The sequence below is a fragment of the Heptranchias perlo genome, chromosome 25, assembly GCF_035084215.1.
Source record: "Heptranchias perlo isolate sHepPer1 chromosome 25, sHepPer1.hap1, whole genome shotgun sequence".
Classification (NCBI taxonomy): domain Eukaryota; kingdom Metazoa; phylum Chordata; class Chondrichthyes; order Hexanchiformes; family Hexanchidae; genus Heptranchias; species Heptranchias perlo.
The window spans coordinates 45,379,625-45,393,378 of NC_090349.1; the positions used below are offsets into that span (position 1 = coordinate 45,379,625).

Genomic DNA, 13,754 nt, shown 5'->3' on the forward strand with positions numbered 1-13,754 from the left:
TTGAGAAGGTATTTAATTGGAGGAGGAGGAGGAGTTTGAGAGGCAGAGGCTTAGGAAGAGATTTCCGGTGAATGGGAGCCAGGAAGCTGAAGACACTGCCATCGACGGAGGGACACAGGGGTAGGGAATGAACTAAAGGCTAGTCAGAGGGATGGAGTCTGGCAGGGGGTGGGAGAAAGGTGTATAAAGCTGGAGGAGATTGTAGAAACAGAATGGGATGAGGCCGTAGAGGGATTTAAACACAAGGGTGAAGATTCAGACGTCTGTATTATCTGCAGCTCTACAACTAGGTGTTCAGTCAACCAATCAATGCTGTACCTTCAACCAATAGAGCACTTAGTGATCGGACGACACTGGTTGCAGCTGTATCCTATCTGACCTTCCTTCGTTGTACAACAATTGTCCAAAAGAAAACGATGGAGTCCAGTTTCCCAGTTCACTGGAAGCAGTGGACAATGAGATGTTTCCATCCTCTCCTCCCTGCCTGTGGTGACTGGTCTGCTGCTGTTTCTTGATGACGTATATGTGGTGAGTGTATTGGTATTGGAGGGCTTCAGATACCTTCTCAATGGAGCAGTAGGTGGCACAGCAGGTCAGACATGGCCAATGTGAGCCTGTCCAAACATCCCTGTAGCAAAATAGTTGAGGGCGGTGGTGACCTTCACTGGCCCTGGTATTTGGCAGAAGGTTCGTTGCCCCTGAAGATCATCAAGGATCAAGTGACACATCTCAGTCACAATGACCCTGGTGAACCCGCATCCCCGGCTCCTATCGGGCCGCTTTTCCATCACGTCCAGCTCATTAACTGTTGCCTGGGTGGTTCCTGGTCTGATGGTGAGACCCCCATGTCGTCGCCGTCGTCCCTCCCTCCAACACGCCGTCGTCACTCCCTCCAACACTCCCTCCCTCCAACACTCCCTCCCTCCAACACTCCCTCCCTCCAACACTCCCTCCCTCCAACACTCCCTCCCTCCAACACTCCCTCCCTCCAACACTCCCTCCCTCCAACACTCCCTCCCTCCAACACTCCCTCCCTCCAACACTCCCTCCCTCCAACACTCCCTCCCTCCAACACTCCCTCCCTCCAACACTCCCTCCCTCCAACACTCCCTCCCTCCAACACTCCCTCCCTCCAACACTCCCTCCCTCCAACACTCCCTCCCTCCAACACTCCCTCCCTCCAACACTCCCTCCCTCCAACACTCCCTCCCTCCAACACTCCCTCCCTCCAACACTCCCTCCCTCCAACACTCCCTCCCTCCAACACTCCCTCCCTCCAACACTCCCTCCCTCCAACACTCCCTCCCTCCAACACTCCCTCCCTCCAACACTCCCTCCCTCCAACACTCCCTCCCTCCAACACTCCCTCCCTCCAACACTCCCTCCCTCCAACACTCCCTCCCTCCAACACTCCCTCCCTCCAACACTCCCTCCCTCCAACACTCCCTCCCTCCACCTCACAATATTCCTGCCAATGTCTGCTACGCCCGAGCTTGTAGTCGGAAACGCCGAATACTAATCACTGCCCTCACATTCATAAACCTCATCACCATAAAACACTCACCTTTCCATTTCCCTGTACCCCTGCGGAGTGATACATTGCTCAACCGTGACCTTTAACGAGGCCGTGACAAGTTCACCAGCCTGTTTCCCACCAGTGTTTCTAAACGGCTGTCCTTGAGGTGCAGGTGAAGACTAACTTGCCCCTTTCTCCCCGGTATCACACCACTCCTTCCGCGGGTCTTCGGCTGTTTTTACAGCTCCATGAACAAAGGAGTGTTCTCTCCATGTGCCTAATTGTCTTAATGCCCTGTTAAACATTGGCCTTTTGATAATTATTAAATATATAAATCACTTGTTCGACTGGCTCACATCACCCCAATTGCACAAAGCTCAAAGATTGTGGCATAAAAGGTAATTCATTAGCTAGCGTAGTGTCTATTAAAACACTTCAAAGGCCAGTGTTCGGCCAGCTAGACACAAATCGCAGTGAGTCAATACAGTAATTTATTACACATTTCTTTCAGTTATGCTGCAAACTGAAATATCCTGTGAGAAAAACCCAACATGTCAGGAGCTGGACAGTGAGGAGAGTTTATCACTGGTGCAATTAAGATTCACTAATGTTCTCTTGGTGCCAACTACAAAAAGCTTAGCAAATTCTTCTGTTGCTGAACAGGTTATAGTTTAATACCAAGGTTCTGCTTATCGATCATTGATAATGTTCAATTTATTGGTTGTTCATCAGTCTATGGAGTGCTCTGGACAGGGCAAGTCTGTTCTAAATTACATAGAATCGTACAGCACAGAAGGAGGCCATTCAGCCCTTCGTGCCTGTGCTGGCTCTTTGAAAGGGCTATCCAATTAGTCCCACTCCCCCACTCCTCCCCATTGCTTTGTAATTTTTTTCCTTTTCAAGTATTTATCCAATTCCCTTTTGAAAGTTATTATTGAATCTGCTTCCACCGCCCTTTCAGGCAGCGCATTCCAGATCAGAACAACTCGCTGCGTAAAAAATATTCTCCCCATCTCCCCTCTGGTTCTTTTGCCAATCACCTTAAATCTGTGCCCTCTGGTTACTGACCCTCCCGCCACTGGAAACAGTTTCTCCCTGTTCACTTTATCAAAATCCCTCGTAATTTTGAACCCCTCTATTAAATCTCCCTGTAACCTTCCCTGCTCTAAGGTAAACAATCCCAGTTTAGAAATCATAGAAATTTATGGCACAGAAGGAGGCCATTCAGCCCATCGTGCCAGCATGCCGGTCACGCCTTGATTAGCAGGAAGACCAATTTTGCGCAGTCCTCACAGCGAAGTACCTTGCCTGAAGTCCCTGCCCTCCCCTTACAACAACAACTTGCATTTATATAGCGCCTTTAACGTAGTAAAACATCCCAAGGGGGTTCACAGGAGCGATTATCAAACAAAATTTGACACCAAGCCACACAAGGAGATATTAGGACAGGTGACCAAAAGCTTTTTCAAAGAGGTAGGTTTTAAGGAATGTCTTAAAAGGAGGAGAGAGAGGCGGAGAGGTTTAGGGAGGGAATTCCAGAGCTTAGGGCCCAGGCAGCTGAAGGCACGGCCGCCAATGGTGGAGCGATTAAAACCAGGGATGCGCAAAAGGCCAGAATTGGAGGAGCGCAGAGATCTCGGAGGGTTGTAGGGCTGGAGGAGGTTACAGAGATAGGGAGGGGGTGAGGCCATGGAGGGATTTGAAAACAAGGATGAGAATTTTAAAATTGAGGTGTTCCTGGACCGGGAGCCAATGTAGGTCAGCGAGCACAGGGGGTGATGGGTGAACGGGACTTGGTGCGAGTTAGGACACGGGCAGCAGAGCTTTGGATGAGCTCAAGTTTATGGAGGGTGGAAGATGAGAGGCCGGCCAGGAGAGAATTGGAATAGCCTGGTCTGGAGGTAACAAAGGATTGGATGAGGGTTTCAGCCAATCAGTGGCCAACTTTTTTGCTTAGATCTCGGTCTCATCTTCAAAATGGAGAATGTGTCTGGGAACAGAGGGAATCAGGCAAGTGGAATGTTCAATATGTTTTTTTTTAAATAGCATACTTATAAAAAAGGTTAATTCGAGACAGAAAAAATAAGCCAAAATTATAAAAATAGAACAGAACGGGGAGGGGGGGGCGGGGAAGACGAGGAAGGGGAGGAGAAATCAAGTTTGCACTTCCTTTAAAATTGAAAATTGTGATGTGTATTTTGGAGAGGGTTGTGATTACTTTAACAAAGCTTCCCGATATCAGAATAAATGTTACCGCAAAACTGATCAGGATGAAAACTTTTATAACTGACTAACCCAGGGAGGTTGTAATTTATCTGAGCTAGCCGACAGTAAAAGAACGACGAACAAACGTGCATTTATTTAGCACCTTTTACGGCCTCAGGGCGTCCCAAAGCGCTTCACAGCCAATGAAGTATTTTTTGAAGTGTGGTCACTGTTGTAATGTAGGAAACGCGGCAGCCAATTTGTGCACAGCAAGATCCCAAATAGCAATGAGGTAATGACCAGATAATCTGTTTTAGGTGTTGGTTGAGGGATAAATATCGACCAGGACACAGGGAGAACTCTCCTGCTCTTCTTCAAAATAGTGCCATGGGATCTTTTACGTCCACCCAAGGGGGCAAAAGGGGCCTCGGTTTAACATCTCATCCAAAAGACGCCACCTCCGACAGTGCAGCACTCCCTCGGTACTGCACTGGGAGCGTCAGCCTGGATTTTGTGCTCAAGTCTCTGGAGTGGGGCTTGGACCCACAAGTCCTCTGACTCAGGGGTGAGAGTGCTGCCCACTGAACCACGGCTGACAATCTTAAGGTTTAAAGATTGCCAGATTTGCTCATCCCTAAGGTACCCTGGATGAAATCGGGGCCGGAGATAAACAAGGCGGCAAAGTAATTTCCATCCTCGTCGGCACAGCTGGCTCGTATTCAGGCATCCTGCCCCACCTGGGCACTTGAGACACTCAATCCTTTGCTTAAATGTTCCTTTCACCAGCTTTTAGAATTCAGACTTGGGAATTGCACCTTGTCCACTGGATCTGGGAGTTGGCTTTGACAATATTGTGTTGTAAAATGGAAGTAGACTTATATTCATGGTACCATTTTAGACCCTCATAAATTGGCCCTGTACTTGTATAGAAAGGCTTCTCACATGCAAGCCAAAAATACCCATTAATGCATCGTTAAAATTCTCTACCAATAACAGGCAGCTTTCCTGGCGTTTGTGAGAAACAAAACTATCCTCAAGGTATTTCTGGTTTTTGCATCTCAAGATGTCTCCGCAGGCTCATTATCAAGATCCTTGGCAGCAGAGTCTGTGAAACCCGCACTACTCCATTACCAACTGACAGAGGAGATCAAAGGACGCGGACTCCAAAATATCATCTCTTCCGCACCACCTGACCCCACACACCGCTCGACCCGCAACAGGCCAGGTTATCTTTCTGCATTACTCGTCACTTGGAAGCTAAGTTCCATGAATTTCAGATGATTCACTTACTTGGTATTCAAAGGGTTGATCTGCTTGTAGTACTGGTGCATGGTGTGATACAGCAGGCCCACAATGGTGATTTGCACTGGGGGGAGGAGGTGAAAAAACAAACAAAAACCAACAGTCAAAGGTTAAATATAGTAATCTCACACCTGGAGAGCACGATTTTCCTTCTGACTGCTTGAACGCCTATTAATTAGCATTCATTTCATCTACAGTTCCACACGTTGACTCTAATGGGACATCTATGTGCTTGCGAATGGCTTTCAGCCGACTGCTCCTCTTGTGAGGAATTTTGGGAGTGATGCTAATAGTGCATTATGCGAAGGTATCACTCAGTCGTTACATCCTGTGCCAAATTGTGAAATTCCAACCCAACACAGCCGTGGCTAAAAATAAACGTGCTTGATTAAAAAAAATCTGCTGTCAACATCAAACGGTTATTGGCTTTAAACAAGAGCAGCAAAATATAATGGACGTCAAAACGTCCAACAGAATAGAAAAGGTTCTGATGTTACAATCCAGGGTTGGAGAACAAGAGGCTTTTTTGCAACTAAAACCTGCTTTCAGCATTTTAATTTCCTGTTCCCTCCGTCCTGTTTCAAAGACCGTGTTGCTGTTCAAACTGCTTCTACTATTCGCGTGTTCTGATGTTGATTAACTCCCATCTCCAAGACCAGATTAGAACGAGTTTGTAAAATTCCACAGATGCTCTCGAGAGAAAAAATGTCTTTCTTTGCTTGTGTTTTTCCCCCCAAGGAACGACACGCTCCAAGTAGTTATGTAACGTTATGCCCCCCACTTTACTGACCTCCCCTGCCACTCAACAGCTCTCAGACTGCCGCTGATGTGTCGTTCTGAGATTCACTGTTGAGAAACTGAGTGAGAATGAAATGGGAGGAGGGGCAGGAACTCCAGTGGCCCCTACCCCCCCCCCTCAAATATCACTTCCACATCCCACACTTAGAGCAGCTCCCCAATGACAACAGGGCTGATTTCAGCACATGGAGGATCAATAGTACGATACCAAGCATGACCTCACTGCGTCCGCTGTTTCCGTGCTGTACACTTTACACGGGAACACCAAGGCAGTTAAACTGTGCTTGTCAGTTGGACGATTATTAGAGTGAAGAGATTGGACTAGACCCTGACTCTGTGCGAGTGTAAAACGGGCAATAGCGAATCGGCAGCCCCTTTTACATCTCTCCCCATTTTTATTCCCGACGCAGTCAGCGGGGAGAGGTGTAAAACGAGCTGAGGACCCGCTATCTCCCGTTTCACACAAAGTCCAGATCTACCCCACTGGGTCAGTTTGATAAAGGCAGAGAAAAACATTTCGAAATGTACAGCCAACACACAGCACGGCGGCAATCAGCTTACAGATGGACTTGTCAATATTTCTAACCAAGGTTAGGGGACAATTGAGAAATTCCAATGTTTTAGCATCCATTCATGATCAGAGCTCAGGAAATCCATTTTTTGTATTTAGTACAGAGCCCTGCAGACAGCAGGTCAGTTTAAGGATGGATAAAAGATTGTGTTCTAACCAATTTGCAGACACTATACGCAATACAATACACAGTGCACTGCAAACTTCCATTGGACATACAAAAAGCAAGAGGTAATGACTGACTTTCTTATTATTATAATAATTGCTGTTATTTGCTTTCAGAGTCATGCAGACATCTGCAGTACCTCATTTATCCTAAGCTGTCAGGATGGAGGGTAATTGAGACATGTAAAGATTTCCAGCTCCCACTGAATTTCAGCCAAACAGTGGAAAGAATGCAGAAAATGAAATATGGGAAAAAAGACTGTTAACATTCTAAAATACCTTATTAAAAATTTTAATGTTTCTATTTGCATAGGAACAGGAGGAGGCCATTCAGCCCCTCGAGCCTGTTCCACCATTCAATTAGATCATGGCTGATCTGTATCTCAACTCCATTTACCCACCTTGGTTCCATGACCCTTAATCCACTCACCCAACAAAAATCGATCAAACTCAGATTTGAAATTTTCAATTGACCCCCAGCCTCAACAGCTTTTTTTGGGGGAGAGAGTTCCAGATTTCCACTCCCCTTTGTGTGAAGAAGTGCTTCCTGACATCACCCCTGAACGGCCTAGCTCTAATTTTAAGGTTATTCCCCCTTGTTCTGGAATCCCCCCACCAGAGGAAATAGTTTCTCTCTCTCTACCCTATCAAATCCTTTAATCATCTTAAACACCTCAATTAGATCACCCCTTAATCTTCTATACTCCAGGGAATACAAGCCTAGTCTGTGCAACCTGTCCTTATAATTTAACCCTTTTAGCCCCGGTATCATTCTAGTGAATCTGCACTGCACCCCCTCCAAGGCCAATATCTCCTTCCTGAGGTGCGGTGCCCAGAACTGAACCCAGTCTCCAGATGGGGTCTGACCAGCGCTTTATACAACTGGAGCATAACTCCCTCCCCTTTCTATTCCAGCCCCCTTTTGAGATAAAGGCCAACATTCCATTAGCCTTTTTAATTATTTTGTGCACCTGTCCACTCGTTAAAAAACATTAAACTTTGAGTTGCCAAATTTTGTGCTTTTCCATTATTTTAAGTGACTGTGAATTGAATTTGATACCTTTAGCAAGTTTCTTGGTGATGGTCCTATTCGAATTCAGCGATGTGACTGCGAGAGTGACAAAAATGTACTTCTTGCCCGTGTTGAATTTTTAAACTTAATTTTTTATTGCTATTAAAAAGCACGTAAGGGATTAACATCCATTCACCAGAAAAGCTCAGACCAGATGGGTTGGTTGGAGATGGATTCTGGAACAAAAGATGGACCCAGAAATTCAGGCACGTCCATTTTTGGGGTGCAGAGGGAGCATTCCCTGCGTCTGAATGGTGAGGCCCGAGGCTCCCCAGATATTGGGCCTTATTATAACGGAGCCCCGCTGGTGCAGGGTTGGGCAATATCAGGCACTGCTAGAGTCTCAGGGCCCTCGGGTAAACGGGGCCGTGGATCGGGAGAGGAGGCCATTGTTGGGGGGTTGCGGGGGGGGGTTTTTGGGGGAGATCGGTTCCTTTAATGTGGGGCGGGGAGGAACACTCCTGATTATCCCGGCTTCACATTCGGGTACGTCACTTACCTTCTTTGATGACGATCCCCAGGCCTGGTTTCCCTGTGTGTGCTCCGGGATGCTGAAGCAGGCAGTAGGCCCCTTGTGTGCACATGCATCGGGCCTAACGCCTGCTTCAGGTGCGGGTAAAGGCCAATATGGCGGGCAGCGCACTTCCGGCCGGAAATTTGCACGCGCTTCCTGCCCGCCATATTGGGGGCTTTTTAGGCCAGTTCGCGCCCAAAAAACGGGCACTGCGCGGCCAAATTTATAAGTCATGATAGCTCGTCAATCAAACTGAGCCCATCTCATCCAACACAAGCATTTCCATTATCAAAAACTAGCTATCAAGGTCCAATTTCTACTCAAAGACTAGAATACAGAATTGGGAATGAAAAAATGTCAAGAAACTAGAGAAAAGAAAACACTGCTCCATGAATGGTTTGTTTGTCAAAGTTTTGCCTCAGTGCTGATGTAATTTTACTTTGTCTGGTCTCTGGGCTGAACTTTAATCTTCTTTCATTTACAGTGTTTGGAAGAAATTCAGGTCTAGTTTTGGTTGAGTTTTTTTGGTTCTCAAATTTTTAATTTCATTCTTGGAAAAAATGTAATCGAAATTTTAACAGAGTACTTGAGTACAGTACTGAGGAAGATCTTCATTGTCTCTGAGAAACCGGTCCAATTTGCCTGTTTTGGTGGTGGTAGAAGATCTCAAGATACTATCACATGGTATACCATGGTCTCAGCCAACATTCTACCCTCAACCAATACCACCAAAACATAGATTAACTGGCATAACTGGAATCTTGCTATGTTCAAATTGGCTGCTATGATTACTTACACAAAAACATCATAGTATCATAGTAAGTACAGCACAGGAGGAGGCCACTCGGCCTATCATAAGAACATTAGAACATAAGAAATTGGAGCAGGAGTAGGCCAATCGGCCCCTCGAGCCTGCTCCGCCATTCAATAAGATCATGGCTGATCTGATCCCAACCACAAATCTAAAGAACACAAGAAGTAGGAGCAGGACCCGGCCACACAGCCCCTGGGCCCTCTCCGCCACCCACAGGGCATTGACCGATCCGAACTCAGCTTCATGTCCAATTTCCTGCCCGCTCCCCGTAACCCCTAATTCCCTTTACTTCTAGAAAACTGTCTATTTCTGTTTTAAATTTATCTAATGATGTAGCTTCCACAGCTTCCTGGGGCAGCAAATTCCACAGACCTACTACCCTCTGAGTGAAGAAGTTTCTCCTCATCTCAGTTTTGAAAGAGCAGCCCCTTATTCTAAGATTATGCCCCCTAGTTCTAGTTTCACCCATCTTTGGGAACATCCTTACCGCATCCACCCGATCAAGCCCCTTCACAATCTTATATGTTTCAATAAGATCACCTCTCATTCTTCCGAACTCCAATGAGTAGAGTCCCAATCTACTCAACCTCTCCTCATATGTACGCCCCCTCATCCCCGGGATTAACCGAGTGAACCTTCTTTGTACTGCCTCGAGAGCAAGTATGTCTTTTCTTAAGTATGGAGACCAAAACTGTATGCAGTATTCCAGGTGCGGTCTCACCAATACCCTATATAACTGCAGCAATACCTCCCTGTTTTTATATTCTATCCCCCTAGCAATAAAAGCCAACATTCCGTTGGCTTTCTTGATCACCTGCTGCACCTGCATACCAACTTTTTGATTTTCTTGCACTAGGACCCCCAGATCCCTTTGTACTGCAGTACTTTCCAGTCTCTCGCCATTAAGAAAATAACTTGCTCTCTGATTTTTCCTGCCAAAGTGCATAACCTCACATTTTCCAATATTATATTGCATCTGCCAAATCTCCGCCCACTCACCCAGCCTGTCTATATCCCCCTGCAGGTTTTTTATGTCCTCCTCACTCTCTACTTTCCCTCCCATCTTTGTATCATCTGCAAATTTCGATATGTTGCACTCGGTCCCCTCCTCCAAATCGTTAATATAGATTGTAAAGAGTTGGGGACCCAGCACCGACCCCTGCGGAACACCACTGGCTACTGGTTGCCAGTCCGAAAATGAACCATTTATCCCAACTCTCTGCTTCCTGTTCGATAACCAATCCTCCACCCATGCCAGAATGTTACCCCCAATCCCGTGATTTTTTATCTTAAGTAATAATCTTTTATGTGGCACCTTGTCGAATGCCTTCTGGAAGTCTAAATACACTATGTCCACTGGTTCCCCTTTATCCACCCTGTACGTTATATCCTCAAAGAACTCAAGCAAATTTGTCAGACATGACTTCCCCTTCGTAAAGCCATGCTGACTTTGTCCTATTAAATTATGCTTATCTAAATGTTCCGTTACTGTCTCCTTAATAATAGACTCCAAAATTTTACCCACCACAGATGTTAAGCTAACTGGTCTATAATTTCCAGCCTTCTGCCTACTACCCTTTTTAAATAACGGTGTTACATTAGCAGTTTTCCAATCTGCCGGGACCTCTCCTGAGTCCAGGGAATTTTGGAAAACTATCACCAAAGCATCCACAATCCCTACTGCCACTTCCCTCAAGACCCTAGGATGGAAGCCATCAGGTCCAGGGGATTTATCCGCCTTGAGTCCCATTATTTTACTGAGTACCATCTCCTGAGTGATTTTAATCGTATTTAGCTCCTCCCCCCGTAGAGTCCCCTGTTTGTCCAGTGTTGGGATATTCTTAGTGTCCTCTACTGTAAAGACTGAAACAAAATATTTGTTCAGCATTTTTGCCATCTCCATGTTTCCCACCATTAATTTCCCGGTCTCATCCTCTAAGGGACCTATGTTTGCCTTAGCCACCCTTTTTCCTTTTATATAACTATAGAAACTCTTGCTATCTGTTTTTATATTTTTTGCTAATTTCTTTTCATAATCTAACTTCCCTTTCTTAATCAATCCTTTAGTTACTTTTTGCTGTCTTTTGAAGAATTCCCAATCTTCTATCCTCCCACTAAGTTTGGCTACCTTATATGTCCTTGTTTTTAGTCGGATACTATCCTTGATTTCTTTACTTAGCCACGGATGGCTGTCATTTCTTTTACACCCTTTTTTCCTCAGTGGAATATATTTATTTTGAAAGTTGTAAAATAACTCCCTAAATGAACACCACTGCTCATGTACCGTCTTACCCTTTAATCTATTTTCCCAGTCCACTTTAATCAATTCCGCTCTCATACCATCATAGTCTCCTTTATTCAAGCTCAGTACGCTTGTTTGAGAATCAACCTTCTCACCCTCTAATTGGATATGGAATTCAACCATGTTGTGGTCGCTCGTTCCAAGGGGATCCTTAACTAGGACATTATTAATTAATCCTGACTCATTACACAGGACCAGGTCCAAGGTTGCCTGCCCCCTTGTAGGATCAGTTACATACTGCTCAAGAAATCCATCCCTGATGCACTCAATGAACTCGTCCTCAAGGCTGCTCTGCCCAATTTGATTTGTCCAGTTAATATGATAATTAAAATCCCCCATAATTATGGCTGTTCCCTTATTACATGCCCCGACTATTTCCTGATTAATACTTCTTCCAGCAGAGTTGCAACTATTAGGAGGCCTATATACTACGCCCACTAATGTTTTTTTCCCCTTATTATTCCTTATCTCCACCCAAACTGTTTCATTATCTTGATGCTTTGTCCCAATATCATTTCTCTGTATTACAGTGATTCCTTCCTTTATTAACATAGCCACCCCACCTCCCCTTCCTTCCTGCCTGTCCTTCCTGATTGTTACATACCCTGGCATATTTAATTCCCAGTCGTTGTCGACTGGGAATTAAATATGCCTGTGCTGGCTCTTTGAAAGAGCTATCCAATTAGTCCCACTCCCCTGCTCTTTCCCCATAGCCCTTCAAATTTCTCCACTTCAAGTATAAGGCGTCTCGGGTCGGGGGGGGAAATCCCGGGGGGCAGGGGAGGCCTAATCTTTCCTTGTGGGTCCCGGTGGAGAACTCCAGCTCCTCCAGGCCCCATGAGGGGAGTCAGAAAACCCTCAACCTCAAGCGGCCTGTTCCGGTCCTGGACCCACTTCCCGCTGTCCTCACCTGTCGGGAATGTCGTTTCCCAGCTGAGGTCAGAGTTCAAGCTGCAGCCGGGGCCCAGTGACGTCATCGGACCCCGTTCTGCATATTTAAAGAAGGACCCCCGCCAGAAATCAGAATCAGATTCCTGAATTGGCGCGAAGCAGGCGGGAATTCGGGGGGGGGAGGGGGTTTCCGCCGGCTGGGTGGGTGGGATTAAAATCGCCCCAATCGTTTTAGTCAACTAACAGAACGCAACTCCAAATCTTCCTGTGCAGTTATGTCAGGCTCAAACTTGACAAGAGAAGAGAAAGCAAATCAAACAGAAAGGAGGGTTTACTGACTACACACTCTGGAGAGGCTTTGATACAGGCTGCTTACTTTTGCTGTGGAAAGCCTCTCCGGGAATTGAAATGTAGCTCATTCCTTGAGATGGAAAACGGTAATTGGTGAGACTCGAGCCGTCAGGAACTTTGACTAACGAGTAATCTGTGAACAGAAAGAAATCAATTATTTTGGTATGCCTCTCCTACTCCAAAAACTGGAATAAATCAGACTTGATTCATTCCGATATCGTCTGCGAAACATTAACTATTAATGAAACAGCTAGAAGCTAAAAAGGTAGTTTGTGTTTTTTTCACAGCAACAGGCATTAATGCAAAGTCTAACCAATGAATGCGCCCCACAGGAATTTATAATCAGCGAGATGGCAGGAGGGATCGCAGGCCCACTGAAAATAATTTCAAAGGAGCTAACCTTTGGTACCAGGGATGAGGGACTTCAGTGATGTGGAGAGACTGGGATTGTTCTCCTTAGAACAGAGAAGGTTAAGTGGAAATTTAATAGAAGAGTTCAAAATTATGAGGGGTTTTGACAGAGTAAATAAGGAGAAACTGTTTCCAGTGGAAAGGAGGGTCGGTAACCAGAGGACACAGATTTAACATCACTGGCAAAAAAACCAGAGGGGAGATGAGAATTATTTTTACGCAGCGAGTTGTTCTGATCTGGAATGCGCTGCCTGAAAGGGCGGTGGAAGCAGATTCAATAATAACTTTCAAAAGGGAATTGGATAAATACTTGAAAAGGAAACTTTTTTTTAAGAGCTATGGGGAAAGAGCAGGGGAGTGGATCTAATTGGATAGCTCTTTCAAAGACCCGGCACAGGCACGATGGGATGAATGGCCTCCTTCTGTGCTGTACCATTCTATAAATCTACAGCAGTAAGCTCCCTCTCCACCTGGGCACAGGTTGTCCATTTCTTCAGCGTGTTAAGCTACTTCCTACTGCCATCAAGGTGGGACCCCCGTGGGAAGCTGACGATGCAACTGGCCAGTGTATCAGGATGCTGTGCTATGGGTCGGTGAGGATGTGGGTATCGCACGGTGGCTGCTCACAGGGTGAGGCTCGAGTCTGGGCTCAGCCCACCTGGCATTTCTCCAAAAGTGGGAGCGCCTGCCCCCTCACCCGCTCTCTCACACCTCCTTCCGCCCTGTCGCAGAACGACATAGGCAGGAAGTGTTAGAGCAAGTTTCCTGCCCGGGGTGGGGGGGGCGGTTAACGATGTCCCGGGGAGACCTGACAGGAGAAAGAAACAACTCAACAAATGTCA

General features: G+C 46.1%; 1 protein-coding gene across 4 annotated transcripts in view; it reads right to left on the reverse strand.

Moving 5' to 3' along the window:
- adgrd1 (adhesion G protein-coupled receptor D1) overlaps positions 1-13,754 on the reverse strand; it is a 210,079-nt gene that overhangs the window by 166,008 nt on the left and 30,317 nt on the right. For all 4 annotated transcript variants that reach the window (XM_068006195.1, XM_068006194.1, XM_068006193.1 and 1 more), the window contains 2 exons: positions 12,527-12,634; positions 5,012-5,087 (listed from right to left, as the gene is read on the reverse strand). In XM_068006195.1, coding sequence (XP_067862296.1) covers positions 5,012-5,087; positions 12,527-12,634 — 184 coding nt within the window. The remainder of the gene's footprint in view (positions 1-5,011; positions 5,088-12,526; positions 12,635-13,754) is intronic.